The sequence below is a fragment of the Mauremys mutica genome, chromosome 25 (genome assembly GCF_020497125.1).
Source record: "Mauremys mutica isolate MM-2020 ecotype Southern chromosome 25, ASM2049712v1, whole genome shotgun sequence".
Taxonomy (NCBI): domain Eukaryota; kingdom Metazoa; phylum Chordata; order Testudines; family Geoemydidae; genus Mauremys; species Mauremys mutica.
The window spans coordinates 2391380-2407236 of NC_059096.1; the positions used below are offsets into that span (position 1 = coordinate 2391380).

At 42.7% G+C, this 15857-nt stretch overlaps 1 protein-coding gene across 1 annotated transcript; it reads left to right on the plus strand.

Annotated features, from left to right (window-relative positions):
* Window positions 1–1859: 1859 nt before the first annotated feature.
* On the plus strand, window positions 1860–11452 carry LOC123356429 (keratin, type I cytoskeletal 13-like). The gene is made up of 8 exons (XM_044999680.1): window positions 1860–2534; window positions 5352–5434; window positions 6227–6383; window positions 7107–7268; window positions 8735–8860; window positions 9100–9326; window positions 10179–10627; window positions 11336–11452. The coding sequence occupies exons 1-8, from the start codon at window positions 1860–1862 to the stop codon at window positions 11359–11361; spliced, it is 1905 nt and encodes a 634-aa protein (XP_044855615.1). The 3' UTR covers window positions 11362–11452.
* The last annotated feature ends 4405 nt before the right edge of the window (window positions 11453–15857 follow it).

A 15857-nucleotide genomic window follows, 5' to 3' on the forward strand; every position in this document is an offset into this window, starting at 1 on the left:
AAAATATCACAAAGGCAGGATAATGTTAAAAATAATTCAGTACTATCCAACACTTGATAGTGCAAAAACAGTCCAGTTTCCTCAAACCACAGCCGCCAGGGGATTTGTGCTCCTCTGAGGTTTAATCTGCATGAGGAAGATCACAAGAGTACTGATAGGCGAATCTTACAACGTTCAGAGGCTGACTTCAAATAAGCAATCCAGGGTTTGGATGTTGACCTGAATTTACTAAACCTCGTATGTATACAAATATGGGCTGGAAATCTCACAAGACCAGACTTCTGGGCTGCAATGGGGTTGAGGTTCTGGATCTGGCAAAGGAAAAAGTTAATTAATCAATTAACAACAATTCATACCATCAGACAAATGCTTTCTGGAGGTGACTGACACTGGAAGCAAGCTGTTATACTCAGTGTTGGTTGGCCATTTCCATGACAATACTGAGAATACTCTTTTAGCTTTCTCAGAGACAGGGCTGGTGTCCAAACAGTGAAAATATTAGGCTTGTTTGGGGGTACTGCCTCGCCACAGACTGCTTCAACAAGCATGCTTGGCAGAATTTTTGAAGCTACCCACACCTTCTGATTCCCTACTTTAGCACAGAATTTCAAAATTTAAGATAGAAAAGACCTATAGGCCATGTGGTCCTTACCCCTTTAGGGTCAGAGCAAGATTCTTCCATAAAGTATCTTCTCTAGTGCTTTGTCCAGTATAATTTTAATTGATTCAAGTTATGGGACTTCCAACATTTCCCCTGGATACTATTTCAGACTCTCAAGATCTCTTTACTATGAGAATACATAACACTCTAACAATAGATGGAATTGACACTTTCTACCACTCTAAGACCTTTCAGCACTATGGTTTATGAAAACTCTTCAGCTTAATCCAGCTTCTCACTGCACTGCAACTGATTTTATAACAACATTATAGTACAATTGATTTTATTATGATTTCATATTGAATATCGCTCTCCTAGATAAGAATAGTTAAAGAGGTATATGCTGAAGAGCTCTTTGCTGCAAATAAACTGTAATTATTCTTTCTCTGTAATATTCTGAGGGCTGTAGTATAGTTTTCTTCATAAAGAAAAGTTGATGATTTAAAAATATTAATACTGATGCATTGGTTGGAATAGACTTCGGATATGTATAATAACTGTCTTGATACCAGGATTGTTGTAGCAAAAATACACATTCCAGACAAGTTAAATAGCTTCAGTAGTAAAAATATATTGCAATGTTTTGTCCACTGAGACAAAAATATGAGCAGAATGAAAATGGAAATATACAGAATATGAAAATACAAAAGAGAACAGTAACATTCTAAAACAGTAGTTAACTACAACAATCAGAGCAAACAAAATGGAAGAATAAATACCCAACATGAATCTGAGGGCTTTAGGATTAATTTTCTCTATTTCATACAGGGAAATGGAATTTGGAAAAGAACTTTATTGACCAATTATGCCAGAGAGACACTATTCAGTAGTTGCCTTTTGCAGTTTATTGTACTACAGAAACCTTCTTGCTATGATGAAAGAGGTGCAAATGAGATGAGTGAGGTGCAAATGAGATGAGTGAAATTACATTTTTTTTGTCTCAAACAAAGATACACTGAAAAAAATAAGCAACGTGTGCTTGATTGTTTTGATATTAAAAAAATCCCTTTGGCAAACTTTTCTTGGCATCAACAATATGGTTGCCAAATGCCCTGGGAAGAGGAAACACCCTAATGGTGACACCCAATGTGTAAGGTATAAATAGAAACTGGAGGACATCAAAAATTTACAGTCTGAGTCTTTATCAGGCTGTGCAACTAAACTTGGGCTTTGGGTTGGACGCTTAACTGCTATCACTATGAGTCGTAGCACTAAGACTACGATTACTTCTTCTTCAGTTGTTGGAGGTGGCGGTGGAGGACGTAGCTCTAGTGGAGGTGGTGGTGGGCATTCTTCAAGCTCCACTAGAAGGATAACCAGTGGTGGAAGCTTTTCTGGTAGAAGTTATGGTGGAGGAGGTTCCAGATGTGGTTATGGAGGGGGAATAAGCAGTGGTGGTTATGGAGGAGGAATAAGCGGTGGCAGTTGTGGAGGGGGAATAGTTGGTGGTGGTTATGGAGGGGGAATAAGCGGTGGCAGTTGTGGAGGGGGAATAGTTGGTGGTGGTTATGGAGGGGGAATAAGCGGTGGCAGTTGTGGAGGGGGAATAGTTGGTGGTGGTTATGGAGGGGGCTTTGGATCAAGTTGTGGCTTCGGGGGATTTGATGGCGGTTACGGAGGTGGCTTTGGTGGCTTTGGTGGAGGTGGTGGTTTTGGTGGTGATGATACTGGCATCCTCTCCAACAACGAAAAGATAACCATGCAGAACCTTAATGACCGCCTGGCTTCTTACCTGCATAAGGTGCGAGCTTTGGAAGAAGAAAATGCTAATCTTGAGAATTTAATCAAGGAATGGTATCAGAAGCAAGGTCCAATTGCTACATTAAAGGACTACAGTCGCTATTATAAAGAAATTGAAGACCTTAACAATCAGGTAAGCTATTATTTTTCAGACAAGTTCTATTAATTATAAAGGCTTCTCTTTGAGACTATGCACAGCTACTTAGGCAGACAGCAGGTAAAATATTTCATGTAGTATGAGATGACATACAAGCAATCAAAAATTAGGACATGGCAGCATTAAGGTTACCTGTACAGATGGAATCTTTGGAGGCTTTACTAAACTCTAACAAGTATCTACTGAGCATGTGCAATCTCAGATTTTCACAGGCTCATAACTTGGCCAGTTTGGGGGTGATTTTAGGGAGGCAGCAAAAGGCATGTCCTTTATGCCAGGGCACACCCTCCTGCCAAATTCCGAGTCTCTGTTCCAAAAGATGGAGGTGCTAAAACTCAACAAAATGTTAGTAAGAGCTTTTTTTTTTACATAGACAAAACATTGTATTTTACCTAACCTTGTCTAGAGAAATAGCTGAACTGATTCTGCTAAATTATATATTTTAAAAAGGAGGCGGGACTCTGGCGTGCACAAGCCGAGGGGCAAGCAGGGGCACCCCCCAATCTCCGTGCGGTGAGAGGGAGGAAGCAGTAGGGCGACTGGCTGCCAGCTCAGAGCTCCTGCTCTGCTCATCCCTGCAGCTGCAGGCCGCTGCTTCTCCTTCCTTGCTGTTGGACTCCCACGTGCTGCCCCTGCCTCACCTGGACAGCAGCCGGCGGTGCTGGGACTCCAGCAGCATGGCCGGAGCCGTAGCAGGCTGCAGCTGTAGGGCTGGGGAAGGACCCTGCAGCCAGCTGTCATGTGGCTTCCAGTTCTCTCGGCCCAGGCTGCAGGGACACGGAGCGAGCTGCTGCAGGGGGGGCGGCTGCCTCTTCGCTGCTGGGTGGCGACCCCAGAGGCGTCCCAAGAAATGGGGTGTCATGCAAACCTGTCATTTCCCTCCAAAAGTATTCACAGTTCAATCCCTGCGCACGCCACTGGGCGGGAGATAAAAAACAAAACAACCTGAAGCAGACACCTGGCAGGGAAAAATTCTGGTAACGTTTGGTAAAGCTGTAAGCAACTGAAACAGGCTGGTACAGGAAAGCATCAGGCAACCTTAACTTTAGGCATCACTACGTGTGCCCCTTGCAATACATATTGCAGACACAAATGAAGACCATTATAAAAAACTCTTTTGTGAGGGCATCAATACTCTTGTAATCCATTTATAATGGACCCTTTCCTTAATAGAACAACATTTTTAAAAAGACAAATAGGTTTTAGTCATGGTTTATGGGGAAAATTTTACTAATCTGAGTTAATGAAAAATATTCCTTATAGGTGAAGTTGGAACTAGGATGTTTTAATAAAATATTCTTAAATATAATGAGTAAAAGGACAACACAGTCTGGTGTAACAACAATTATCAAGAAGCAGCAAAGAATCCTGTGGCACCTTATAGACTAACAGACGTTTTGCAGCATGAGCTTTCGTGGGTGAATACAAGCATCCGAAGAAGTGGGTATTCACCCACGAAAGCTCATGCTGCAAAACGTCTGTTAGTCTATAAGGTGCCACAGGATTATTTGCTGCTTCTACAGAACCAGACTAACACGGCTACCCCTCTGATACTTAACAATTATCAAGCTTCTCTACTGAAGTATGAAAAGACTTTTTCCTAAAATAAAATAATAAATATTTCAGTGATCTAATTAGCTCTAACCAGGCATTTAGAAAAAAATTGCTTTCAAAGTTTATTCTGAAGAAATGTATAAATAACTGATATCAACCTAAGGCACAGGACTGAATAACAAACTTTGAAGGTAAATAATTAACTCATACCACAAACATTAAATCATATTTGACAACATACAGAATAGTCTTATCTATATCTATATACCTGTGTATATATTATAATATCACTATATATATTTAACTCTCTCTCTCTATAACTATATATGTATATATTACTAAATATATTACTAAATATTACTAAATACTAAATATTCATACTTAATCTTTCATATATAATCTTCACAGTTTAGACGACAAAAAGCAAAAATTTTCCAAATGTCGTCTTGTCAATGCTATTTGATCCCGCCAATGCTATTTTTGGTGGTAAAAAGCCCAAACATAAAACTACATGCTTTTGACATCACGTCAATGAATTAAAGTGTTGTGGATCTTTTCAATAAAAGGAAGAGAACTCTAAGTCTAGAAAGCAGTCAGACACTAACTGATATCCAGCACATTATAGGGGCCTGATCATTGTTCCACTCATTCCCAGTTTCCCTACCTGCCCATACCTCACTCACTTGCATGAGAGACGGTGGAGTGACTGCAAAGATTGCTTCCCAATCTTGTCCTGCTATCTGCAATGCGACTAGCCAGCACAGGGTGTGTGCATTTTGGCCCCGCGTGGGTGTGTAGGATGGGCCACGAGATGAGCCTAGTTTCTAATCTTTACACAGAACCGAAGTAGACCTCCAAGATGTATGAATATTCCAGTATCCTTTATTTGAATGCACCTGTTGTTACATGCAATGGGAATAATGGTTGGTTTTTTTTTGCACTGTTATTTTGCAGGATATGGGATGTTTGTTTAATTATTCTCTTAAACAGGGTTTTACAAGACATGTAAATCATTAGTGCAGTGAATGCCTCATTAATATATACATCTGCTGATTTTCATAGGAAGAGCACCATTGTATTTGCTTTGTAGGTGAAAAAGAAGCAACAGACACTTGTTTCTCAGAGCTTTGGATTCTCCCACACTGTTTATATATGATACTGCACTTGTTTGCTCCCTTTTTCTCTGTGTCAGACAAAAGAGACTGCAGGGCTGAATGTCATCTGTCACCTCTTTTTCAGATTGTTAATTCATCTGTGGATCTTAACAAGGCCTTTCTGAACATTGATAACACTAGGATGACTATTGATGACTTTAAACTGAAGTGAGTAGCTCTCTTCCTTCCTGCTTGATCCAGTCATTTCCACCTCTTCACATCAGTTCCATGAATCCACTATCCAAAGCAATTCATACAGGGGGTTACAGTATTTTACTTCCAGCTACACGACAGACCAGTTATTGGAAAGAGAAGTACTCCAGCAACCACTGGCTTTTTAAGAGTTACACTATCATTTTTCTCTAGAGATGCTTTTGAACAGGAGCATTTCAAGGACTTCAGTTTGTTGTCACCCACAATTTTTCTTGTGTTTCTTAGGTATTACAAATTTAGGGTCAGATCCTCAGCTGGTATAAATCAGTGTAGCGCCATTGACAACAACGGGATTTTGCTGATTTTTACCCACTGAGGATCTGACCCTTAGTTTTACACGGTAACTGAACAAAAAATTGATGATTCCTCACTGAAAACAGGAGACACTGGTAGGTGATATCTGTACAATGCCTACAGTGAGTGGGAACATGGAGAAGACTGAGGAAGGAGTACTAAAAATCCAGTCCATGACATTGAACTAATAGGTCAGATGGTCAGGAAGTGCTGTGGGTCTGAGCCTGCACCGGTGTTAATCAGGAGTAGCTCCATTGCAGCCAATGGGATTAAAACAGTGTAAAGTCAATATAAATGCAAAGAGAATCAGGAATAAGCAAAGAGATTAAAATAAGGTAGAAGAGGGCAACTGGGTGATGAGGACCTGCTCATAAACAAACCTGATAGTGCTCAGAACACTAACCTAGTATTCCTCTGGCACCGCTCTTACTGACTTTCTTTTCTGTGGTTTAGATATGAAACTGAACTGGGCCTCCGCCAGAATGTGGAGAGTGATATTAATGGCTTACGCCCCCTGTTGGACCAACTGACCCTAACCAGGTCTGACCTGGAGATACAGTTTGAATCCCTGACGGAGGAACTGATTTCTCTCAAGAAGAACCACGAGGAGGTAAAATCCCCCCTTAAAATAATAATTAATGAAAATTCAATATTCAAAGAGCTTCCTTGGCTACTAGTTGCCAAATTTTGCCCACTGATTTTGAGTGTCCAACTTGAGACATCATGGGTCTGATTTTCAGAGCTGCTAATTGCTCACCGCTCTCACTGACTTAACCAGGTACACTTCTTGTTCGGGAAAGGGATGGCTAGGTGACGTCTACTTTGAACGTTAGACCAAACTAGATTAGGGAAATGAGCAGCTTTCATGCCCCAAATTCAATACATTGGTGAAGCCAGGGAAGAAAACAATAGATTTCATGTACGTAAAAGCCACAAGGAAATATTTAAGCTTCTTGTGAAAATATTTGTCATGGAAGAAGTGTGATGCATAAGCTGAATATCATAATGAACACTCAACATGCAAGGTCCCCTGCAAATCAAACACCCCACAGGAGGCAGAGTTGAGGCTGAGCATACAAAACTGGCCCTTTCACAGAGTAAAACAGTGTTGGCCATTGTGTAGTTTAACTAGGGAGTCAAAGGTGTGGATCCTGCTCCTCTCCTGGCATATGACAGAGGAGGGTCTTGTGAGACATAAGGGGTGAATGTCAGAATCTGGCCACATGAGAAAGGGTTGTGTTGGCAGTGGGAGGGTTGTCTTCCAAACCTTCTTTGCTAAAATATGAGCTCAGAATGAGATATTTGTTTTCGGGGGCCTGGGTTTTCACTGCAGGAAATTAAAGGACTGCACCCACAGACCAGTGGTGATGTTAATGTGGAGGTCAATGCTACTCCAAGCTTTGATCTGACAGAAACACTAAATGACTTGAGAAGAGAATATGAGCAAATCATTGAGAACAACCGTAAAGAGGTGGAAAAATGGTATGAAACCAAGGTAAGTTGCAGTAGTTATATCTCTCACAAAAAGACTTGACATACTTTGTTAGCACACACAAGTATAACAGTGGTAGGACAATTGTTCACATGTTACTTAATGCAGATCATCTTTAAATTATGCTGACAGTTTAGCATGAGAAGTTCAGAATTGGAGCGAAAGGTTTGCTGCGAGCTAGAATTCACAGAATCATAGAAATGTGGGGCTGGAACGGACCTTGAGAAGTCAGGTCCAGCTCCCTGCACCGATGGCAGGACCACGTGAACCTAGACCATCCCTGACAGGTGTTTGTCCAACATGTTTTTAAAACCCTTCAATGATGGGGATTCTACAACTTCCCTTGGAAGCCTGTTCCACAGCTTAACTGCCCTTATAGTTAGAAAGTTTTCCCTAATATCTAACCTAAATTTCCCTTGCTGCAAATTAAGCCAATTACTTCTTGTCCTACTTCCAGTGGACAGGGAGAACAATTAATCATTTTTTACCGCAGCCCTTAACATATTTGAAGACTGATATCAGGTCTTCCTTCAAGACTCCTTTTCTTAAGATAAAGCATGCTCAGTTTTTGTTAACCTTTCCTCAGAGGTCAGGTTTTCCAAACCTTTAACCATTTTTGATACTCTCCTTTGGATTCTTTCAAATTTGTCCTGTCTTTCCTAAAGTGGGGCATCCAGAATTGGACACAGTTCTCTGGCTGGGGCCTCAACAGTGCGGAGTAGAGTGAGACAATTACCTCCCATGTCTAACATAGAACACTCTGTTAATACGCCCCAGAATGATATTAGCCTTTTTTCACAGATGCATCACATTGTTGACTCAGGTTCCATTTGCTATCCACCGGAACTCCCAGATATTTTTCAGCAGTACCACCATCTGAACAGTTATTCCTCATGCAGTCCTTCTCAGCTTGGTGTCCCCTGCAGATTTTATAAGCACTCTTTCCACTCCATTATCCAAGTCACTAATGAAAATATTGAATAGCACTGGATCCAGGATTGACCCCTGAAGAACCTACTACATACACCCTCCAAATTTAACAGCGAACCACTGATAGCTACTCTCTAAGTACGATCTTTCAATCAGTTGTGCATCCACCATTTAGTAACTTTATCTAGACCACATTTCCCTGAGGTGGACTAGTAGATATGTGGAATCCCTGTATTAAATAGCAAGGGGAATTCAAACCAGGCCTGGGCTGCACTGGCACTGCAGAACTGTGTGTGGAAAGTTTACACAGCCCAGTTTACATTATTCATAGACTCAGACTCATAGACTTTAAGGTCAGAAGGCACCATTATGATCAACCAGTCTGACCTCCTGACATTGCAGGCCACAGAACCTCACCAACTCATTCAGCCTCTAGCCAGATTTACTTATTTTTGTAGTTGCTTTCATGATGATAAATTCACCATATTCACCCTATAATTAAAGCAAAAACATCTTGATTGTGTATTTGCATTTTTCAGATTGCAGAAGTTAATCACGAAGTCCACTCGAGTGGTCACGACATAGAGTCAAGCAACAAACAGGTCACAGAGCTGAGACGTGAATATCAGAACGTGGAAATCGAGCTGCAGTCCCTTCTCAGCACGGTATGTAACAGCATTTGCTTCTGTATCTCACAAATGAAACAGGACATATGGATTACAGGCATGATGGGAGACCAGCCATAGCTAGTGCTCCATTAGTAAAGGGTGAGATGGCTGGTACATCTGTTGCTGTGAAGGATTTGCCTTATTCTTTTTGCCCTGGAGAATCCCAGTTTTCTGCATCAAAATAGGTTAAACTTGCCACATTCCTACAGACCCTGTTCTTCCTGTTCAATTCTCAGCTACAGTCTTTGCAGTCCTCCTTGGCTGACACAGAAGGTCGCTACAACGTACAGCTGCAACAGCTCCAGACTCTTATTGTCTCTGTGGAAGAAGAACTGGCAAGTATCCGATGTGAAATAGATAATCAGAATCAAGAGTACAGGCTGCTCCTTGGCATCAAGAACCAGCTGGAACAGGAGATCGCTCAGTACCGGCATCTACTTGATGAAGGAAATCAAGACATTAGGTATGTAAACTATTGAGATATCAGGGCATTACATGAAACCTCAAAGCTGGTAATTCCTGAGTGTGAATTATAGTACTTAGGAGCAAAGAGAATCATGCAGGGTGAAGAACTGGTAGAACAGATTCTGCAGTCACAAAATCTGCAAGGAAAGGGGCCTAATTTCATGCCACTGAGTGATCCTCAAAATATTTGGAGATTTGTTTCATAAACCATAAGGTGCTCCAAAACTCATGGCATTCTTGGATTTTAGAATTGGAATAGAAATCTTATGAGTAAAATTATAATTTAAAAATTGTTCTTTTGCTGTACTACTTTGGGCTGGGCAGGAAATACCATGAAAAGAGCCCTTTTTCCATTCTCTTGTTATTTTTGATTCTAGAAAAAGCTAGGAAGTACAGAGGGAGCAGTGAAAATAGAAAAGAATTTTAGTTTGAAGTTCTGGTGAAAATTCAGGTTATTCTTTATTTTACCTGAAGCAGTCGGCCTGTCCTTAATTCTGATTGGTCTTAACCCATACCATGAAACACGCAAAAATTAGTTAGCTTTATGCATTTCAACTTTGGATACCAGTGACACAGTAGGCTTTCAGAACTGGTGGGGCAGCAGAACCAAATCTGGCAAAAAATCTCTGAGCAGGGCCATGGGAAAATTCAACCTGTGGACTTGAGGTTGGTGGGGGGATGAATTTGAGTGTCATTTTCTTGATGATCTGCACTGGCTCTGGGGGTTGAGGGTGCTGGGTAATGGACAGGAAGAAGAGTGCTGGTCAGGCTTCCATGCATCTTCAGTGTGTGGGTCTCCTTTTGTGAAATGATTGGTTGTTTAATTCACTTTTCTCTTTTCCTTTTGCAGTGTTCCACGAGGAGGAGGTGGCTTTTCTTCAGGAGGAGGAAGAGTCATTGGAGGTGGAGGATCAGGAGGCAGAACTGGAGGAAGTAGCATTACTTATGGAAGTAGCACAGGGGGAGGAAGAGCAGGAAGTATCACTGTCAGTGGAGGATCAGGCGACAGAACTGGAGGAAGTAGCATTACTTATGGAAGTAGCACAGGGGGAGGAAGAGGAGGTGAAAGAAGAGGATCAGGAAGTAGAACAGAAACAAGAGAAAGTAGTATCCATTATACTGGAGGTAGCACAGTAAGAGGAGGTGAAATTTGCCCAGGGGATGGAACAGGAGGAAGATCATGTGGTATAACTGGAGGAGGAGAGAGAATTTCAGGAGGTAGTAGTAGTTCTACCCACTCCTATTCATCTACCCATGGCCACTCATCTTCTCAGCCATCCAAGTCTGGTGAAATCCACGGTAAGAACTTGTTTTAAGGATAATTGTTTCCTTGTTCTTTACGGTCTAATTCAAACAGTAGGCTAATTGCTCATTTGGCTCAAAGGATTCCTTGTGTGAGGCTCTGCAATGTTTTATTAAGTCTCTTTTTTCTTCAAAGTGTACATGAGGCTGTTGGAGAGACTGAAGTGAATTGGATTGCAGTATCATTGATATGCAACTGGTACACTGCACTGCTCTGTACCTCATTTTTAATCAGGCCCAAATACTCTGTCTTTTCCATTATCTGGGTGTCACAGAGCCTTAATGAGAGTGAGCTGGATGAGGTTCAATTTGGACATGGCAATAATGATATTAGTTGGTTGGGTGGGATCTCAAAAGTACAGAGGGGAAGTTTCTGCCCCCGCTACAGAGGAAGTTTGCAATTTGGGAGTGTTCTTCGACTCCAAATTGCACTGTTGGCCAAAACCACCCTTTTCATCTATATCTGGTTAGATGATTGCAATGTTTTATTTCAAACCTAACACAATTCTCTAAGCCTTTAATTACAACCACAGCTGATGTACTTTCTGCAGAACCCCATCAAAAATAAAAATTTGTAATAAAGCTCTGGAGTACTTACAGCCATCCTAGCATTTGTCCCCAGCCTGTTTTCTGTGTATTAAACAGTAGTGCAAAGAGATTCCCCCACCTCACTAAACAAATTAATGGCCCCCTATCTCTCAACAGGATACTCAAGAAAATCCTTTGATTAACCAGACATGTCGACGATCCTCCAGCCAAACACCATCCATTTGAGCAAACTTCAGACAAAGTTAGAGTGAACTCACCACATTTCCTGCATGCCTAAACAAAGAGCAAGGAGAAATGCTCCTAATAATTATTCAGTGCTGCTGCCATCTATCCACAGGGGTCCATCAGAGCTGTTCAGATGGGCTACTTTCCTGCCTATTGCTCCCTGCTTTTTCCATTCTGTAATTCCATTCTGTAATGTTCTGACAATCTGTACCAAGGTTGATAATCTGCCTTTCAGTGAAAAATGTCTCTAATAAAGCTTTATTTCTGCTTGATGCAATCAGAAACCTGTGTCTGGGAAGTATTTTTCTTTAATACACTTTTTGTCGGTATCCAATTCAGATGCAAATACCAACCCATCCTCACACAGAGTATATAGGAGTATATGGGTCAGTTATACATTGCAGTAGTTGAAGGTGTTATACTTAAAGCAAAAGAATTAAATTGAGAGAAAATACATCTGCATCTCTTAGTGGTCATGTACTTCAGTCCCAGATTATCCAGTGCATTTAACACCGGTCTTTTTCTGACTGTTCAGTGTAGATTGTAAACTCCTTGGGGCTGCGACCATGTCTTCATCTTTTAGTAATGGACCAACTACTCCTGTGGCACTCAGCAAATAATAAATAAACAAGCATAAGGAAGTACTGCTTCACACAAGGCAGGTCTCCCTGTGGAATTCACTACCAGGGGATGCTGTGAAGGCCAAAAATATAACTAGGTTCAAAAAAGAATTGAATAAATTCATGGAGGTTTAAAACAAACATATGGAAGCACTTCTTCACACGCACAGTCAAACTGCGGAACTTGTTGCCAGGGCTTACTGTGAAGACCAAAAGCATAACTGGGTTCAAAAAAGAATTAGATAAGTTCATGCAGGATCAGTACATCAATGGCTATTAGCTCTGGGTGTTCCTAAAACTCTAACTGCCAGAAGCTGGGAATAGATGACTCAATATTGGATTACTCAACAATAGGGTGACCAGACAGCAAATGTGAAAAATCAGGACAGGGGGTGGGGGGTATAGGAACCTATAGAAGAAAAAGACCCACAAATCGGGACTGTCCCTATACAATTGGGACATCTGGTCACTCTACTCAACAATTGCCCTGTTCTGTTAATTCCCTCTGAGGTATCTGGCACAGGCCGCTGTCGGAAGATAGGATACTAGACTTGATAGACCATTGGTTTGACCCAGTATAGCCATTCTTATGTTCTTAGTGCCAATGTAGCCAGACTCCATAAGATCACTCAACCAAGTGAATCAAGACTGTGCGAAATCAGTGCTGGTCCAGTCTGCAGAGATAACAGTGCCCCAGGACAGCGTGATGGTTGGGGTGAATACAAGACTGACTTACACAAACTCTTAGGCCTGGTCTACACTAGGACTTTAAATCGAATTTAGCAGCGTTAATTCGAACTAACCGCTCAACCGTCCACACCAGGAAGCCATTTAATTCGAACTAGAGGGCTCTTTAGTTCGAATTCGGTACTCCACCCCGACAGGTGGAGTAACGCTAAATTCGACATGGCTAGCTCGAATTAGGCTAGGTGTGGATGCAAATCGAACTTAGTAGCTCCGGGAGCTATCCCACAGTGCACCACTCTGTTGACGCTCTGGACAGCAGTCCGAGCTTGGATTCTCTGACCAGCCACACAGGAAATGACCCGGGAAAATTTGAATTCCTTTTCCTGTCTGGGCACTTTGAATCTGACGTCCTGGCTGGACATCGGGGCGAGCTCCGCAGCACCTGCAACGATGCAGAGCTCTCCAGCAGAGGAGTCCGGCCAATCCAAGAATAGAAAGAGGTCCCCAGCATGGACAGACCGGGAAGTCCTGGATCTGATCGGTGTGTGGGGCGAGGAGTCTGTGCTGTCGGAGCTGCGCTCCAGCAAGCGGAATGCAAAGACCTTCGAGAAGGTCTCCAAAGCAATGATCGAGAAAGGATACAGCCGGGATGCAATGCAGTGCCGCGTGAAAATCAAGGACCTGAGACAAGGCTACCAAAAAGTCAGAGCGGCAAACGGACGCTCCGGAGCCCAGCCCCAGACATGCCGCTTCTACGAGGCACTGCATGCCATTCTAGGTGGGTCTGCCACCACTGCCCCACCAGTGACCGTGGACTCAGTGGATGGCATAGTGAACCTGGACAGTTCCTCTTCGATGTTCGCCGATGTGGAAGATGAGGAAGGGTCTGTGGAGGACGGCGCAGGCAACAGCGAACACAAAACCGCTTTCCCTGACAGCCAGGATCTCTTCATCACCCTCACAGAGATCCCCTACCAACCCTCCCCGGCCGTTAACCCGGACTCTGAATCAGGGGAAGGATCAGGCGGTAAGTGCTATAAACATGTAAACATTTATTTTTTATAAAACAGGTCTAAAAAAATAGAAATACTATATATAAAATTTTCAATGAAAAGCTATATGAAAAGTAGGTCCACACATATAGGGATTGAACAATAATCCTCCAGGGACAATTCAACAAAGGTCTCATAGAGATCCTCGAAAAGCCTCCGCAGGAGGTTCCTGGGGAGAGGTGCCTTGTTGGGTGCTCCGTGGAAGCACACTCTTCCGCGCCAGGACATCCTTATGTACATGGGAATCATCGCCTCCACAAGCATGGCCGCATATGGTCCTGGTCTCTGCAGGGCTTCCCTTAGCATCCACTCTTTGTGACTCCGAGGGACCTGCCTCAGGGTGATCTCGTTCATGAAATGCTGCATCTAATTAGGGCAATTAGTGTATTGTTACTGTTGTGAATGGTTGACTTTTACTTTGCATAACAATGACCCTCGCTTAACAGCCACGTGTTGTAGGCCACATAGGAAAAGCATACATTGATCTTTCCCGTGCACTGGCGGGAGTGGCTGGAAAAGGGTCAGAGTATATGATTTCCAGATTGCCTTTAGCGGGAGGGCACAGCTGTCCATTAACTGATAAGCAGAATGTACTGTAAGGCTTACCAGGACTGTCTGCTAGACGGATTCAGCTGTCTCTCCCCACTTGTCCGCTCTCCTGTGCAATGCCGCAGCCAATGAGAGCGTATTCCGAAATCTCGAACTTGTCCTGAGATCTCGTGAGACTTGTTGCCCTGTATGGTCTTGTTCAGAGAAACTGACTAGACTGTTTTCAGAGTAGCAGCCGTGTTAGTCTGTATCCGCAAAAAAAATCAGGAGTACTTGTGGCACCTTAAAGACTAACAAATTTATTTTAGCATGAGCTTTCGTGAGCTAAAGCTCACTTCTTCGGATGCATAGAATGGAACACACAGACAGGAGATATTTATACATACAGAGAACATGAAAAGGTGGAAGTATGCATACCAACAGGCAGAGTCTAATCAATTGAGATGAGCTATCGTTAGCAGGAGGAAAAAAAACTTTTTGAAGTGATAATTAAGATGGCCCATAGAAGGTGTGAGGAGAACTTAACATAGGGAAATAGATTCAATTGGTGTAATGACCCAACCATTCCCAGTCTTTGTTTAAACCACAGTTAATTGTATCTAGTTTGCATATTAATTCAAGTTCAGCAGTCTCTCTTTGGAGTCTGTTTTTGAAGTTTTTTTGTTGCAAAATTGCCACCTTCAAGTCTGTCACTGAGTGGTTAGAAAGGTTGAAGTGTTCTCCCACTGGTTTTTGAATGTTATGATTCCTGATGTCAGATTTGTGTCCATTTATTCTTTTGCGTAGAGACTGTCCGGTTTGGCCAATGTACATGGCAGAGGGGCATTGCTGGCACATGATGGCATATATCACGTTGGTAGATGTGCAGGTGTACGAGCCCCTGATGGTGTGTCTGATGTGATTAGGTCCTGTGATGGTGTCACTTGAATGGATATGTGGACAGAGCTGGCATCGGGCTTTATTGCAAGGATAGGTTCCTGGGTTAGTGTTTATGTTGTATGGTGTGCGGTTGCTGGTGAGTATTTGCTTCAGGTTGGGAGGCTGTCTATAAGCGAGGACTGGCCTGTCTCCCAAGATCTGTGAGAGTGAGGGATCATCTTTAAGGATAGGTTGTAAATCTTTGATGATGTGCTGGAGAGGTTTTAGTTGGGGGCTGTAGGTGATGGCTAGTGGTGTTCTGTTATTTTCTTTTTTAGGCCTGTCCTGTAGTAGGTGGCTTCTGGGTACTCTTCTGGCTCTGTCAATCTGTGTTCACTGTTCGCAAACATGTATCTGTTCAAGGAAATCACTTACTTTTCCCATCACACAGCTTCGGCTCTTTCCCGGACTGCCCCGGCATCCCCCTCGCAGAGGCTGGCGCAGATTAGGCGGCGAAAGAAAAAGACTAGGGACGAGATGTTCGCGGAACTGATGGCCTGCTCCAGAGCCGAGGCGGCAGAGCAGAGACAGTGGAGGGAGACCCTATGTCAACAGCATCGCACACACATCGAACGGGAGGACAGGTGGCGGCAGGAAGACCAGCAGGCGACTCAAACGCTGCTTGGG

Excerpts from the sequence above, each read along its gene's own strand:
- LOC123356429 (XM_044999680.1), top strand. The coding sequence starts at position 1,860 with ATGAGTCGTAGCACTAAGACTACGATTACTTCTTCTTCAGTTGTTGGA. Across the intron at positions 2,535-5,351 it reads TTGAAGACCTTAACAATCAG|ATTGTTAATTCATCTGTGGA; the intron begins GTAAGCTATTAT and ends CCTCTTTTTCAG. Across the intron at positions 9,327-10,178 it reads GAAGGAAATCAAGACATTAG|TGTTCCACGAGGAGGAGGTG; the intron begins GTATGTAAACTA and ends TTCCTTTTGCAG.